The following is a 13,523-nucleotide window of genomic DNA, read 5'->3' on the forward strand; positions in this document are numbered from 1 at the left end:
TATTGTACTGTCGCAAGGTATTGTAGCATGATGATGATGAGGAGGATGAGGAGGAGGAAGAGGAGGAAGAGGAGAATGAGGATGAGAAGAGGAGGATGAGGATAAGGATCTACCTCAGCACACACACATACGTGTGTTCCCGCGTGGATTAGGTTCACAGGTGTGATAGTGTCTAAGTAGAAAACTCCTCACCACAAACACCTGACACAAGTTTATTTCAGATCATCACAGAAATAATACAACATCTGAACAACACGATGGAAGCAGCACATAGGACGATTGTACATTCAGGCTGGCATTAAAGTCACGTGCGCACATACACAACATTCAGCACCTAACGAACACACAGACCGACACACGTACACAGACACGACAGTGACGGCACGTGCGACACACGACAGGCACATCTACATACACAGGAGAGTGTTGTCTCCTGACACGAACACTGACACCATCATACTCTCCTAAACACACACACACACACTAACGCACGCACACACACACACACACACACACACACACACACACACACACACACACCACACACACACACACTAACGCACGCACGCACGCACGCACACTAGTTGGTGTGTACAGCCCTCAGAAAACATTCTTTGAACCGATGTTCATGTCCTGGCCAGCCAACAGTGCGATCCATCATTTCAAGCAGCGGGGCAGTGGTGCTGAAAGAGTTGCTGATGTTGCTTGACAACCACCTCCACAACCACACACAACATGGCTGCCACGTGCAAACATTAAGGTCTGGGACACCTTGGACAGAGAAAGGTGTCGTCCATTCACCTGACATTTGACACAATAGCCTGATCTCTTTCAAACTTTACCTTCGCTGGATCGCTTCCACCGGGACGACAGACCGCTTACAACAACAAAGTTTGAGTTTTTATTTTTAACAGTCACACCCACGTGGAACCTGTTTCATGGCGGCTTGCGCACTCCCGGTACACAAGCAGATTGTTAGTGTAATAACTGAGATCTTGTGTGGTGCTGTGAGAGACAGAGAGACATCGTCGACAGGAAGCGAACCTGCAGGGGTCAGCACCGAAGCCAGAGAGCAAGCAGCGCCGCGCCAGTGATGAGGGTCGGGTGCAGCGGGTGGCGGGTGCAGGCTGCGTGCGGCGCGTTGCAGTGGTCAGTGAAGCAGATCTCAGCGCACACACGGTTGCCCTCCAGGTCCCGGTAACACCCGCTCTCCTGTGTCGTAGAGCATGACCGCCGGAAGTCGATTAGTTCCCCTGAAAAATGACAAGAAAGTGTTAGCATGCGGGAAGGAAGGACGCTGGGGTTTGACGAGGGTTTGACGAGGGTTACTTAGGGTTAATATCAGGGTAACGAGGGTTACTTAGGGTTAATATCAGGGTAACGAGGGTTACTTAGGGTTAATATCAGGGTAACCAGGGTTACTTAGGATCAATATCAGGGTTAGGATTTAAGGCTAAGCAGCATTTAAAGACGAAATGAAGGTGTGCGCAAGGTGTCGTTCAATCCGTGTGTGTGAGTGGAGCAAGGACAGATCAGTAGCCGTTGTTAATCTTTCTTTTGTGTTTGCTTCATCATCATGAGAACGTACAGACAAAATAAGTAAGGATGAATAAACAAACAAACGAATGAACTTAATCATACCTGCATCCACTTACCTGTGCTGTTTCTAAAGATGCGAATGATGGCACAGGTCTCCAGGATACCGTTGCCAGGGTCAAAGCAGGGTTCGGCAGCAGGAGGCTGTTCCTCACATCGTGAATAGTCCGCCAGGTGGCACTGAGAGCAGAAGATGCCTCCTGTCAGAGGACACAGTCCTGTCATCATTGCAGTGTCACATGTGTTATTATTGCCGTTACACGTGTAAATAAGATTGTAGGTATGAGGACACAGACCTCACACACAGCAAGGACACATTGTGTCATCTTTGTCAGTGTTGTGTCACAGTTGTTGTGTCAGTGTTGTGTCATGTCAGGACGTCGATTAGATAGCTTTGCGATACATCTGTAGCACCTGGTGATATTGGTAGCAGTTGGTGAGTACTAGTGAAACAGAGACATCTACAGGAGGTTTGTAACACAGACACATTAGAGGCTACAAGACCACCGGAGCATCAGACGATCATCAGAGGAACTTTCAGACAGTCTACCTGTGACATTGCCTCAACAAAACATAGATCACTAGGTATTTTAGTTATGTACAGACAATTCTCATCTGGTTTGGATGTACCCGGTATGGGATAAAGTAGAAGTGCACTACAACTAAGATTTCACTGATGTCAGGATATTCATGTCAGTACACGGGTTGCCTTGTAACGATGGGGTGGGTCTTGGATCACGTGGAGAGATGGTAAATGGAAGTGTAACTCAAGTCAGGTGGTGTGACTCACTAGGCCCCAAACACCATCACCTACTACTCCGCTTCACCCCACAGGAGTCAAGTAAGGGACACATGTTGATATTTGTAGCTTCTGTTGTTCCTGTGGATCCCAACCTACCTTTGTGTGTATTGGTGTGCAGCGGTGTGTAAATAAGCATCTGCGTTATTTTGTTCGCAATATTTTCCTTTTACTGCTTTTTCAACCAACAAAACAAGTTTTAAAACGGACATAACAGGGAAAAAATCGTTTAAAAGGAAAGAAAGAGAAAACAATAATAAAAAGGACTTCAGGGGTTCTCTGACCCAAGCTTTATGTAGGAGCAGTCACAATACAGTCTCCTGACTCTCCTCAAACCGGCGTGAGCGGCATTCAGCTGGTGGGCGTGGAGGAGAGGTGTGAGGAAAACGAAACAGGGTTATGCGCATGACTGACGACGTGAGTCAAGCTCAGAAAAAAAAAATCCTCATTAACAGCCCTCGCACGCCTGCCCTGAAAGGTCGTAGGTCACTGGAAACGTGACCCCGCAAGTAGCGGCGCATACGTCGCCAGAAGTCTGACGAGATCGATGAGTGCCGATACCACAAAGGGTGTGTCTGTCGCCGCCAGAATCTTTTGAGAGGCGGCGGGAGTCAAGGTAGTTCTTCTTTTCCAAATCAGTTGTGGTATGACATCGCCTGCTGCTTGTTCAAATACAGGTGTGATTAAACTTTTATGTTGTACAGGTGTGATTAGACTTTCAGTGATGTCAATAGAGCTGTCACAATCCACGTCTCTTGACTTCCCAGGTAAACTACTCAATTACTCAGTCTTCTTTGTGACCACTCAGCTGTGAATCCACCTGTTCGTCACGCTGAAAGATCAAGTTAATTTAATTATAATAATGTCGATATAAGCAAGAGAATAATTTAGACTTTCTGAATATGGCGTCTGTCAACATGGCGACAGGTATTAGACATGGTGGGTGTAACTGTTTATTACATGTCGAGTTAAGGTGGAGAAACACTAAATGTTGTATTTGTAGCAATATTGTGCAGTGGACTGGCACATGGTCTAATCACACCAGTCTTACAGCAGGAGGGTCTTTGTCGGCTTAGTTACGCCTCAGTGACGTCAGGACGTCAGTGTGTCGGGGTCGTTGTCGGACAGGTCACGCAACCTACCCGAACACCAGGATCCTATCCAGATGTACACTGACCTTAACCACCTTCCCCCAGCCTCTCGGGTGGTAGTTTAGATGTCTGGAAGCCTCGGGGAGCCGCACTTGCGGTCCAAACCCTAGACTAGAAAATGTTTGCTGGTCTCTGTACCCTGAGCATGTGGGGTGAGCTCTGCTTACCTACTACCTACTACTCGTACACTCTGTCAAAGCAAGTAGGTCTACACCTCGTACACAACCTGGTTCTCAATTAACGAACTGTCACTAAGCTCCATTAACATGAGAATATCCACGACTGTGAAAACCAGATTTGGTGATCCACCACTCAGCTCATCTTCAAAACCTACCGCCCTCTCCTTGAACCGTTACAGGCTAGAAATATCGCATCCATGGAGAACCAGGAGTTTCTGAATCAACACACTTGGGTGTGTCTGGACATTTTTTTCATCTGCTTGATTTGTAAAAATCAGACTTCAATCACGTGCACATCAAACTGTATACACGAGTCGTTAAGAGCGCGTGACGAAGCTGCAGAATGCACTTTTATGAGGCCACCTGGCGGAGAACAGGGAGGGTGTTTTACAGGAGGTTTGTATTAATCATTTATTTGCCTCCACTTGAGCTTGAAACTGGACAAAAGCTTCATTAGCATCATGTTGAGATAACTCGACAGACTCTCGTGTTTCTGGAGCATGTTGACTAGCGACCCCACCGTGACCTCCGTGTGGTTGTAAGGGGGCTGAAGGCGGGTAGGGGTACATTACAGAAGACAGGCACCATGCTAAGAGACTTTTGAAACTCAACACAGCAGGAGGAGATAACAATTGAAAGAAAACATCAACTTTTTTCCAAGATGAAAGGACTGAGAGGACTTTTGAAGAAAATGTTCAGCACGGCTTGATATCAAAGTAGCAATCACATGAATGTGATTAATGGCGCTTCATTAATTCAGCCTTTTGAGATGGTCACAGGATGAGGTCAAGAACGGATAATAAAAGACTAAGGTACGTTCTTATTTTAACTTTGCTTTTTGGAAAAAATTGATTTTAATGTTTAAAAGTACTTTTATCTTCCTGCTGAGAAACAAGAATAGCAAAATCAATTCTATTAAAAAAAAACTCGTTGAATTAATTGACCGAACTGTCTATCTCCTCGTTTTTAACGGCTCCGAGCGGCTTTCAGGTGATGGGTTACAGGGTACAGGGTACAGGGTAGGCTATACTGAATACTGCAAGTATGTCCTAGCAACTGTAGGTGACTGGGATGAGTCACAACGGCCTGCTGCTCACCTGAGGTCGGGTACACACACAGTCCTAAACCTCAGCCTTGAGTGAAAATAAAGCTGACACACGTCTTCATGCAAAGCCTCGTTCCTCACCTGCTTTCATTGCAATGGCGGCTCCCATTGAGCAGCAGCAGTGGGAAAAGTTTGTATTAGCAGCGGGTTGGGCTACACGGGGTGGATTGTTTACTCGTCAAATCTCAGACTAGTAACAAGAATAAAGTTTCACCACGAACTTGTATGACTGGACTGTTTGCAGACGATTTTTTCCCAGTTAACTACTAAAACGAGGCAGTGTGTAGAAAGCTTCCGGTTTTAGACACATTCTTTGTTTAGGCTCGCCGAGACTAACAGCGGAGAACATTAGAGTCAAAGCGTTAGTCTCGGCAGACAGCCGTCCACCCACACACGGCCTTGGTTGCATGTATGAGCGACGAGGCGAGCACAGTGGACATTATGGGATGCGAACCTATGTAAAGTGTAAACAGATCACCACAGAGCCACTAACAAAAGATGACCAATCCCTGGATGATGAATTTTTACATTTGCCAAAATTTCACGGCAAAAATTCCACTGAATATATTATGCCCATCCCCTCCCCCTCCCTGTCTTACCCTCCCCAGCGCTCTGTAAGGTCAGGTACCCGTTCCCACCAGCTGGGTCACACGGGTATCAAACACTTTCACCCTCGGCTTAGACACCAGAGCTTTAACCTCTCCATTATCCCCTTCCCCCGAAATTTGAGAGGAAAGCTGCACTCAAGACGATGCTACAACCCTCGCACAACGCATTGAAATGTCTGACGACGACGTGAGTGGAACATGGAGAAGGTGACAAACAAGTGGAGGTGTGGGTGGATGTGTGGGTGCGAGTGACCATGAAGTTCTTAAGGTGTGGTTTCGAGCACCTTGGTGTACGTGTGGGTGTGATGCAAACTACTCCTCGCTTGCTTACAGGAGTTCTGCAAACAGACTTGTCTATGGATATTGTGAACTGTGTGAACGTGTGAACTACTGTCACAACTTGAGAGATGACACTTGTGTAGAGCAGATATCTGTATACACATCTCTGTATTGAGGTAGGACCTTCCGATTATTCACACCCAGAAATCCACTCACCCAACCTCACAGACAGAGAGTACCCGGAGGAAACCTAACCGACAACATGCGTTTGTTCGAAGACGAAACACTCAACAGTCTCTGTTGTACATAAACACGTTTATCACATGTAAACACTCAACAGTGTCTGTTTTACCTAAACACGTTTATCACCTGTAAACACTCAACAGTCCCTGTTGTACATAAACACGTTTATCACATGTAAACACTCAACAGTGTCTGTTTTACTTAAACACCTTTATCACCTTGGTCCCTTGTAAGCAAGGCTGTAAAACAAATATTAATAAATTGTTTACCAAGAGTTAATTACATCTCTCGCAAACAAGTAACACTTGTAAACACATGTTAGCACGTTGTGTATACATGTTTATCACAGTAATCGCAGGCTTTCCCTGTGTAAACACACAATTATTATGTGTAAACATCTGTGTTTTGGCCTTGACTAACATGAGCATGTGTTTAGCACATATCGTGTAGTGTCCACCCAGGAGAGCTCAATACTGGATTAGTATTCATCTCACCTCCCAGCACTGAGAGGCTGTTACAGCCACCAGATGGAGCTCTTAGCGCTGGAAGTAGTAAAAAGTCGAATAAGTTTAACGGTCGGTTTTTTACACCTTTTAAAATTGTAATGAGTCTCGCTGCGGTGCTACCCTGCTCACCCTGCTCACCCTGCTCACCCTACTCATCCTACTCATTACCTGGCTGTGTGTCAATCCATGTTCTGTAACAAAGTTATTTCTGTTTATTGTTATTTGGTTTTTCTTCTTTCATTAGTTTTGATTGCGAGAAAGTTTTGACAAGGATGAAGACAAAAATAATTTGAAAGGTTTGTCCGCCATGATAGTCTTGAAGATATAGTTTTTCGAAACATGAAATAGCTGGCACCGACACAGAACATCTATTTCACATCTCTGTCACACAGATAATGTTTACATCACGTGTAAGGATAATGTAAGTAGGTTTCGTTGTTTGTATTGTTAATTTAAAGGAAATACAAATTTATTTTCCTAGACAGACCTTGAGCGGAGAGAAGAGCGTTTGTGACATGGAAGTAGAGAAGCACACAGTGATGAACAGCAACACTAACACACAGATAAACAGCTCTAGTAACATGATGAACAGCAACACCAATACAGATAAACAGCTCTACTAACACAGTGATGAACAGCAACACTAACACACAGATAAACAGCTCGAGTAACATGATGAACAGCAACACTAACACACAGATAAACAGCAACACTAACACAGAGATGAACAGCAACAATAACACACAGATAAACAGCTCTAGTAACATGATGAACAACAACACTAACACACAGATGAACAGCAACACTAACACAGAGATAAACAGCTCCACTAACACAGTGATGAACAGCATTTACTGGAGGCCTGTAGAAAGAAAACTTACTAGTCCAACAGATGACTACCAATTTCTCAGGACAAGTAAGAAGGGACCAAAGGAAAAAGTGGGGATGTGTCCTCAACCGCTTCCACTTTAGTGCTCGTGTCTTTAACTTTCATCTTTGTCTCATCGTTGATTGGTTTGTTTTTTGTTGTTGATTTTTTGTTGCTTTTTTTTTTTTTGCTACAAATGTCCAGCGCAGACTCCAGAGGAAAAAGTTAATGAATTTTTTTCTTTATACAAAGTTCCTTTCAACTTCTGCATTACAACTTTTGTCTTTCTTTTATTCTTTTTGTAAGAAACTTTACAGCTTTTCAAATTTGACTGCCCTTCCCCGAAGACTGCAGCAGACAAGTGAGCTTCTGTAAGGCTCAAGCTGAGCCCAAGACTCGGTTTAGGGGACACAACCGACAGGCGGAGTTGCTGCCGAGACTCAATGCAATTGTCACAGTTTTTTTTTCCTCCGAGACATAATTCCCCGTGATGCACTCACCTCCACTTTTCTTATGTTTTCTGTCACTTAGCATGCACGTGAGCTTCGGAGACAAAAAAGTAAAGGTGCAAGGGCATGGCAGGGGCTGCACTGGGGATAAAGCTCACTAAAGAGTTGTCTTCTCTTGCCACGGGCATCAGGCTCAACTTTGAACCCTGAGTAATTGGGATCCTTCTTTTTGTTTGCTCGTTCGAGCGCGTGTGTGTGTGAGAGAGAGAGAGGCGAGGTAGAAAGTTAGAGAGAGTTGAAAACAAAATCCTAGATTCAAGTACCATCCATATCTGATTACATTAAAAATAACATAATGAGAATTACAAGATGTTGTGTAGTTGTCCCACTACTATTGTCTGTCATTCCTGTCAAATATTATTTCCCATGTGAAGGCTGCCTTGTCTATCATCATGACGTATCGTGTCACGTGTTCTACCTGCAGGCGCTTCCAGAAGCTTGACAATGCTGGTACCATCAAATTCTGTTTTAAATGAATTCCGGCTACATTCTAAATGCTACAATGTAAGAAAAAATATATTTCCGCTAGGTCTTGAAACCAGGACCTTCTGGGTGTTAGTCGGGTGTGAAAACAACTACTCTTCATATAAATTTATATTTTTAGACTTAATTTCGTACAAACAAAATAAACAACCCTTCGGTGTTGATAAATTACCTGTGTTCAAAGCAGTGTAAGTACATGTGGTTACCAAGCTGCTGTTCACACACACCTACATGACTGTAGGTCTGTACACTAGCTTCCTACTTCTTTGCGACGGTCAGTCTGTAAGTTTATCCATCCGTCCATCCAATCAAGACACGCGCATGCAGACCTGCCGGCTGTTAGGCCCGAGTTTCTAGCTGACTGCTTGTAGTAATGCATGCAAATAAGTAGGAGCGTGTTCAATCCCCATGTTCATTGTTTGCAAACTACGAGGGCGTGAGTGAACTGCCAACACACCACGTGACTTCATTTCTACAGCAGCTGCTCCCTCGCCCCTCCCGACTCGCCTTCCGTCTGGGGGGAAGAATGTCAAGCAGTTGGACCACTCCCACAGTTCCACCCGACAGTGAAACAGTACCCGATGTACCCCATCTTTAAGACGAGGGTTGAGGTGTACATTCTTGCACACGGTAAAGCACTTACACTCACTCGTTATAATCAAGGAGACCTCACCCTTACTAACGACTGTGCAAGCGAAATGAACACAGAAAATAAAGAAACTTCCAGAATGTTTACATCAGTAAATGTCCCCCTCTTCTGTCAAACAAACAGCTGAAGACATTATTAAAAACAAAAAGGGAGGAGACAAGAGTAATTAAAAAACATTTTACTCCATTTGCATGCACTCATACTTTACTTTTGTAGCCAAACATATTTGAAATGGTCCAGGTAGCATTTTCTTACAGGTGAGAATAAAATGTCGGCATTCATAACACACTGACTTCTCGTAATGTTTCTATGAATGTCATGCCAAAGAGCTGGACACTGGTCAAACAACTACGTGAAAACAATTAAACACTTAGAAATTTGAGAAAATTGAAACAATAGATAAAAACTCAGTATTTGGAGCAAAGTCAGAAAAAGAACAAAAGTCTTACCATGGCAAAATTGTCTGAAGAAAAAGAAGACGACGAAGATGCTATTCCACAGCTGAAATTTCATTTTGTTTCCGTTTTGCAGCTTCAGCTCAGTAAGAAGTCAGGAGGATGCTAGAGGATGTACAAGACACTCATATTTACCCAGATAACAAGTCTGGCAGCACACACAATTCTGATGTTGCACGTTTACACGAGGGACACCGGCAAAGACACATCTCAGTCTTCGGATGTCAGCTGGGTCAAAGTTCAGACTGGTTTCCACGATCTTGTGACACAATGAGAACACCTCCCGTCCTCAGCACAGTCCTGAGAGAACAGAAAGAAGGTGGCGGCCGTCAGTTGGCTGGTTGCACTCCTTGCCTCGGGACACGGACACCATTTTTATGGTTGCTCAGAATCCTCCTCCTTCACAGTCCCTTCTTCACAGTCCCTCCTTCACTGTCCCTCCTTCACAGTCCCTCCTTCACTGACACCAGCGTCACAGCCAGGAACTCGGTTCTCTGCGCATCTGTCTGTCTTCTATTCTATTCTGTACTTTAATTCGACGACCAATTCGGCTTCTGTTAAAGTGAAAAGGATTTTTATTCCCTGTAATTTCTCGCCTAAGTTTTTTTTATAATTGACTGAGCTATTGAAGAAACAACTTAACACGCGGGGATGAATTTATGAACTCTTAATGAGCAGACTTCAACGGAGAACTGCTCCTTTCTCGAAAAAATAATATTCGGAAATTTGAAGAATCGCAATTGGTGTGTACCTATGAAAAAAAGAGTATCAGCTGTTTAGAAATGAGCTGTCCATCATTAATTGCAGAAGAACTAGTATCTGTGGCTTCAGCTCGTTGTTTTCTGCCGCGCGCCAAGCGCACCACGCGCACCACCAGTCGCTGGCCCCACCTCACAAATCCAATTTAATTGTCTCTAACAGACAACTGCTCCCGTCCACCCAGTCGATGATGTGGGCACAGCTCGAGTCCATTTCTCCGTTTGGAGAACGTCAGCAGTAATGATGTTATCTCGAGCGTTGTAAAAAATCACGTGACCTCGCGTCCCCTTCCCTTCGTCACGTGACTCTTACGCGCATGCGTAGAGCAGCTTCTCGAAGAAAAAAAAAAACAAAAGCAATGTGAAGACAAGTAAAGAAGCAGCTACGTGAAAAGATGTATTTGATACATAAGTGGCTCTGCAAACACAAACATCTCTATCTTCATCTTTATTTCATGTTTTGATATTTTCTAAAACAAACAAACAAGCACACGTTCATCCCGCACATGCGCACACATTGACTCTCATTCTTAATTCTAAACATCCTTTGGAATCTTCAGTTGCCTGGCTCCCTACCCGATTCCCTTGATCCCTCAGAATGTTTGTGATCGATGTGGAACACTTTGCAATTCCTGTGAAATCATACCCGCCTAACGACGTTTGCAGCCAGCGGGTGGCCAGCAGCCCGGCCTCACCGCCATCAGTGAAAGTGAGACGAGGTTACCACACAAAAACAAATAAACTTCCTCCTTCGTGAGCCTACTGACGGTTACACCTCACACACCTCACACCAGTGCAGAATGAGTTCTCTCACCCCTCACCACCCGTTTTTATTTTGTTTAATTTTTTTAATTATTTTTTTTAATTCACTCAGTTTTCTTCTTATATGAGGTTATTAAAGTAGATAGAAAAGAAATTATTTAAAAATAGTGAAATTTGGTTTCTGGTCTGAGTAGCAAGTCGTTTCTCGGCCTGGCATAATGTGGTTTGTCTGGTTCTTCTCTCTGAATTTTAATCGATTCGCTATTTGCAGACTGAGTGGTGGAATTTCTCCAGAATTGAGAAAGACAGAGAGCCGCTAGGGCAGGGAGGGTATGAGCACTGATGTAGTTATGACAAGCGACCTGAAAGCAATTATACGGGGAGACAGAGAGGCATGTACACTCCATGGAGCTGTTCTAGAATCCAGTGTTCATCCCTTCTAATGACTGCTCCCTTCCTCCAGTCCAACTTCTAATGGAAACTCCCTTCAGTCGCATCTCTTTACCTCTCACTGGCACCGGTCCCTGGGGATGTGGGGATACTGTAGGGCCGACATCCCTGTGCACACCTAGGACATAAACCACATTACCCTTAAGGTAATTTCACTACAACAGGATATTCCCAAAGAGGACATTTTTGCGGAGAACGATTTGTAAGCTCATAGATAAGACTGGACACTGAGCATCCCACTTTTGTCCGGTTTTCTATGAGGCACAGATGGAGCCAGTGTGTAGAAGGCATTTTTATTTGGACAAATCCATGAAAATATGTTGACTTCCTCTTCACATGACGCAAGCTCCCTTGTCATCAAGATGAAAATAACAAGTTTCTCTGTTTCTTTTACTTTGCCGCCTGTTCTATAAATGAATGTATCAAATGTGTGTGTGTGTGTTTGCACGTCTGTACACATGCGTATTTCTTCACTCATTATGCTTACCTGAGCATCCGTGTCCATGCGTCCGCTCGTTTGCTTATTTGATTCTTTTATCCATGTGACTTAGAGTCAGTAAGTAAATAAGTCCAAATGCACGATGTGTGTGTGGAGAGAGAGAGAGCTCTGAGGTTGCTAAGAATATTTACATTTGACAACAATTTTTATAGAAGGTAATGACACACCAAGATAAGACATAAAAATAGCCAAAGGGACGATAAAGTGGACATAAAAGAAGTGTCCATAAAATGGACTGCCGACCACAATCTCGGACTGGCAATAATAAGTGTGATGTTTGGCGGCCTGCCAGCTCGAGTAACTGTCCCTGCATGGCATGGAGGGTGAGCAACAGCATGTCAGACCTTGGTGTAGACAGCCTGACTACATCTTCCCTCACCACAAAATTCCATCACAACCCCCCCCCCCTCCCAGCGGACAAAATCACCATCATCATCATCATCATCAATCATCATGATTACTTTTCCAAACTAATTTGCCCAAAGAGCTTCCAAATACGAAAACTATTTACATGCCAGTTAAAACTAAGCTTACAAGCAAAAAAACAAAATACATCCATACACACATGTATACACTTACATCATGTACACACAGCACACCTACAGACTGACCACAGACACAGACACACGAAATGAAGGATTTTGAAATAAGTACATCGTAAGTTAGGACTTCAAGGTGGTCAAAGAATCCGCGTGGCGGTGGCTGACAAGTAATTGATTCCAAGTTGATGGCTGATAGGCTTGGTAGAAATATTGGAAGCGGGAAGAGCTTGATAGGGGAAAAAAATCGACCACCTCTAAGTGATATCATGGGTCACGGACATTCAAATCAAAACTCACCTGAGTGGGAAGACTGCAGCACTGAAGAAAACTGTCAGGTGTCCAATTAATGGACTCCAATTCCTATTGATTCTTCCTACATAGTGTGCCATTTAGTAAGCATTATATATATTCTGACATGTCTCTGACATTCTGGTGAACTTGGCTTACACGTAGGCTCCGTGATGCAAGGGAAGCAATCGTCAAATAAGCGTTCCAGATAAACGTCATTATCTCCCTTTAACCACATATGTTCTAAGGTGACCAGACGTTTCTGGGGCGAAAGCTGGACACGTGCCGATGATGGTGTCGTCACCGTCAAAGAACGCCGAAAACAGTGATTTTTAAAGACATCCGGGACATTTGATGGACTTGCCAGAAAGCCAGAAAGCGGGACATTGGGCGTCTCGCCCGATGAGCAGGCGGGACACGAAGTCAAAAGCGGATTGTAGGGTGTGTCACTGGTCACCTTATGTTACAAGAACCTTAACCCCACAATAACAACAACAATAGCAACAACAAACAAACAAACAAACAAAAACAAACAAAACAGAGTTTTATGTTTATACCATTTTATGTTGATTGTTTTCCACCAGAAGAAGTATTTAAAAAAAAGTTTGAGCTTAGACGAAGTAAGGGCACGTGTCGGGACTGCGGGGAGACAATTCTACTCGTGCAACGTTCGATCCCTGAGTCGTACAACAATGTTCCTCCTCCCCCTGCTCTCCTCACACACGTCTTAGTAAATACCTAGTCACTCGATCTCGAATGTTCTTTAAACTCCTTTCACAGTACATTATCTCCCT

General features: G+C 44.1%; 1 protein-coding gene across 3 annotated transcripts; it reads right to left on the reverse strand.

Moving 5' to 3' along the window:
* Nucleotides 1–205: 205 nt before the first annotated feature.
* LOC112568820 lies at nucleotides 206–10,125 on the reverse strand. 3 transcript variants are annotated; one of them, XM_025246320.1, is made up of 3 exons: nucleotides 9,425–10,125; nucleotides 1,656–1,796; nucleotides 206–1,253 (listed from the first exon to the last, which is right to left on the reverse strand). In XM_025246320.1, exons 1-3 carry the CDS (start codon nucleotides 9,486–9,488, stop codon nucleotides 1,054–1,056), a joined length of 405 nt encoding a protein of 134 aa, XP_025102105.1. In that variant the 5' UTR covers nucleotides 9,489–10,125; the 3' UTR covers nucleotides 206–1,053. The 3 variants fall into 3 exon arrangements, with proteins under 3 accessions (XP_025102105.1, XP_025102109.1, XP_025102119.1); XM_025246324.1 differs by lacking the exon at nucleotides 9,425–10,125 and adding an exon at nucleotides 2,011–2,312 and having other exon boundaries at nucleotides 1,656–1,776; XM_025246334.1 differs by lacking the exon at nucleotides 9,425–10,125 and adding an exon at nucleotides 2,147–2,305 and having other exon boundaries at nucleotides 1,656–1,776.
* Nucleotides 10,126–13,523: the final 3,398 nt, after the last annotated feature.

This window comes from Pomacea canaliculata, linkage group LG1, assembly GCF_003073045.1.
Source record: "Pomacea canaliculata isolate SZHN2017 linkage group LG1, ASM307304v1, whole genome shotgun sequence".
Classification (NCBI taxonomy): domain Eukaryota; kingdom Metazoa; phylum Mollusca; class Gastropoda; order Architaenioglossa; family Ampullariidae; genus Pomacea; species Pomacea canaliculata.

Coding starts and splice junctions, on each gene's coding strand:
- LOC112568820 (XM_025246320.1), bottom strand. CDS start 9,488: ATGAAATTTCAGCTGTGGAATAGCATCTTCGTCGTCTTCTTTTTCTTC. Junction 1,797..9,424: donor CTTCAGACAATTTTGCCATG/GTAAGACTTTTG, acceptor GTCCTCTGACAG/GAGGCATCTTCTGCTCTCAG. Junction 1,254..1,655: donor CATCTTTAGAAACAGCACAG/GTAAGTGGATGC, acceptor GTCATTTTTCAG/GGGAACTAATCGACTTCCGG.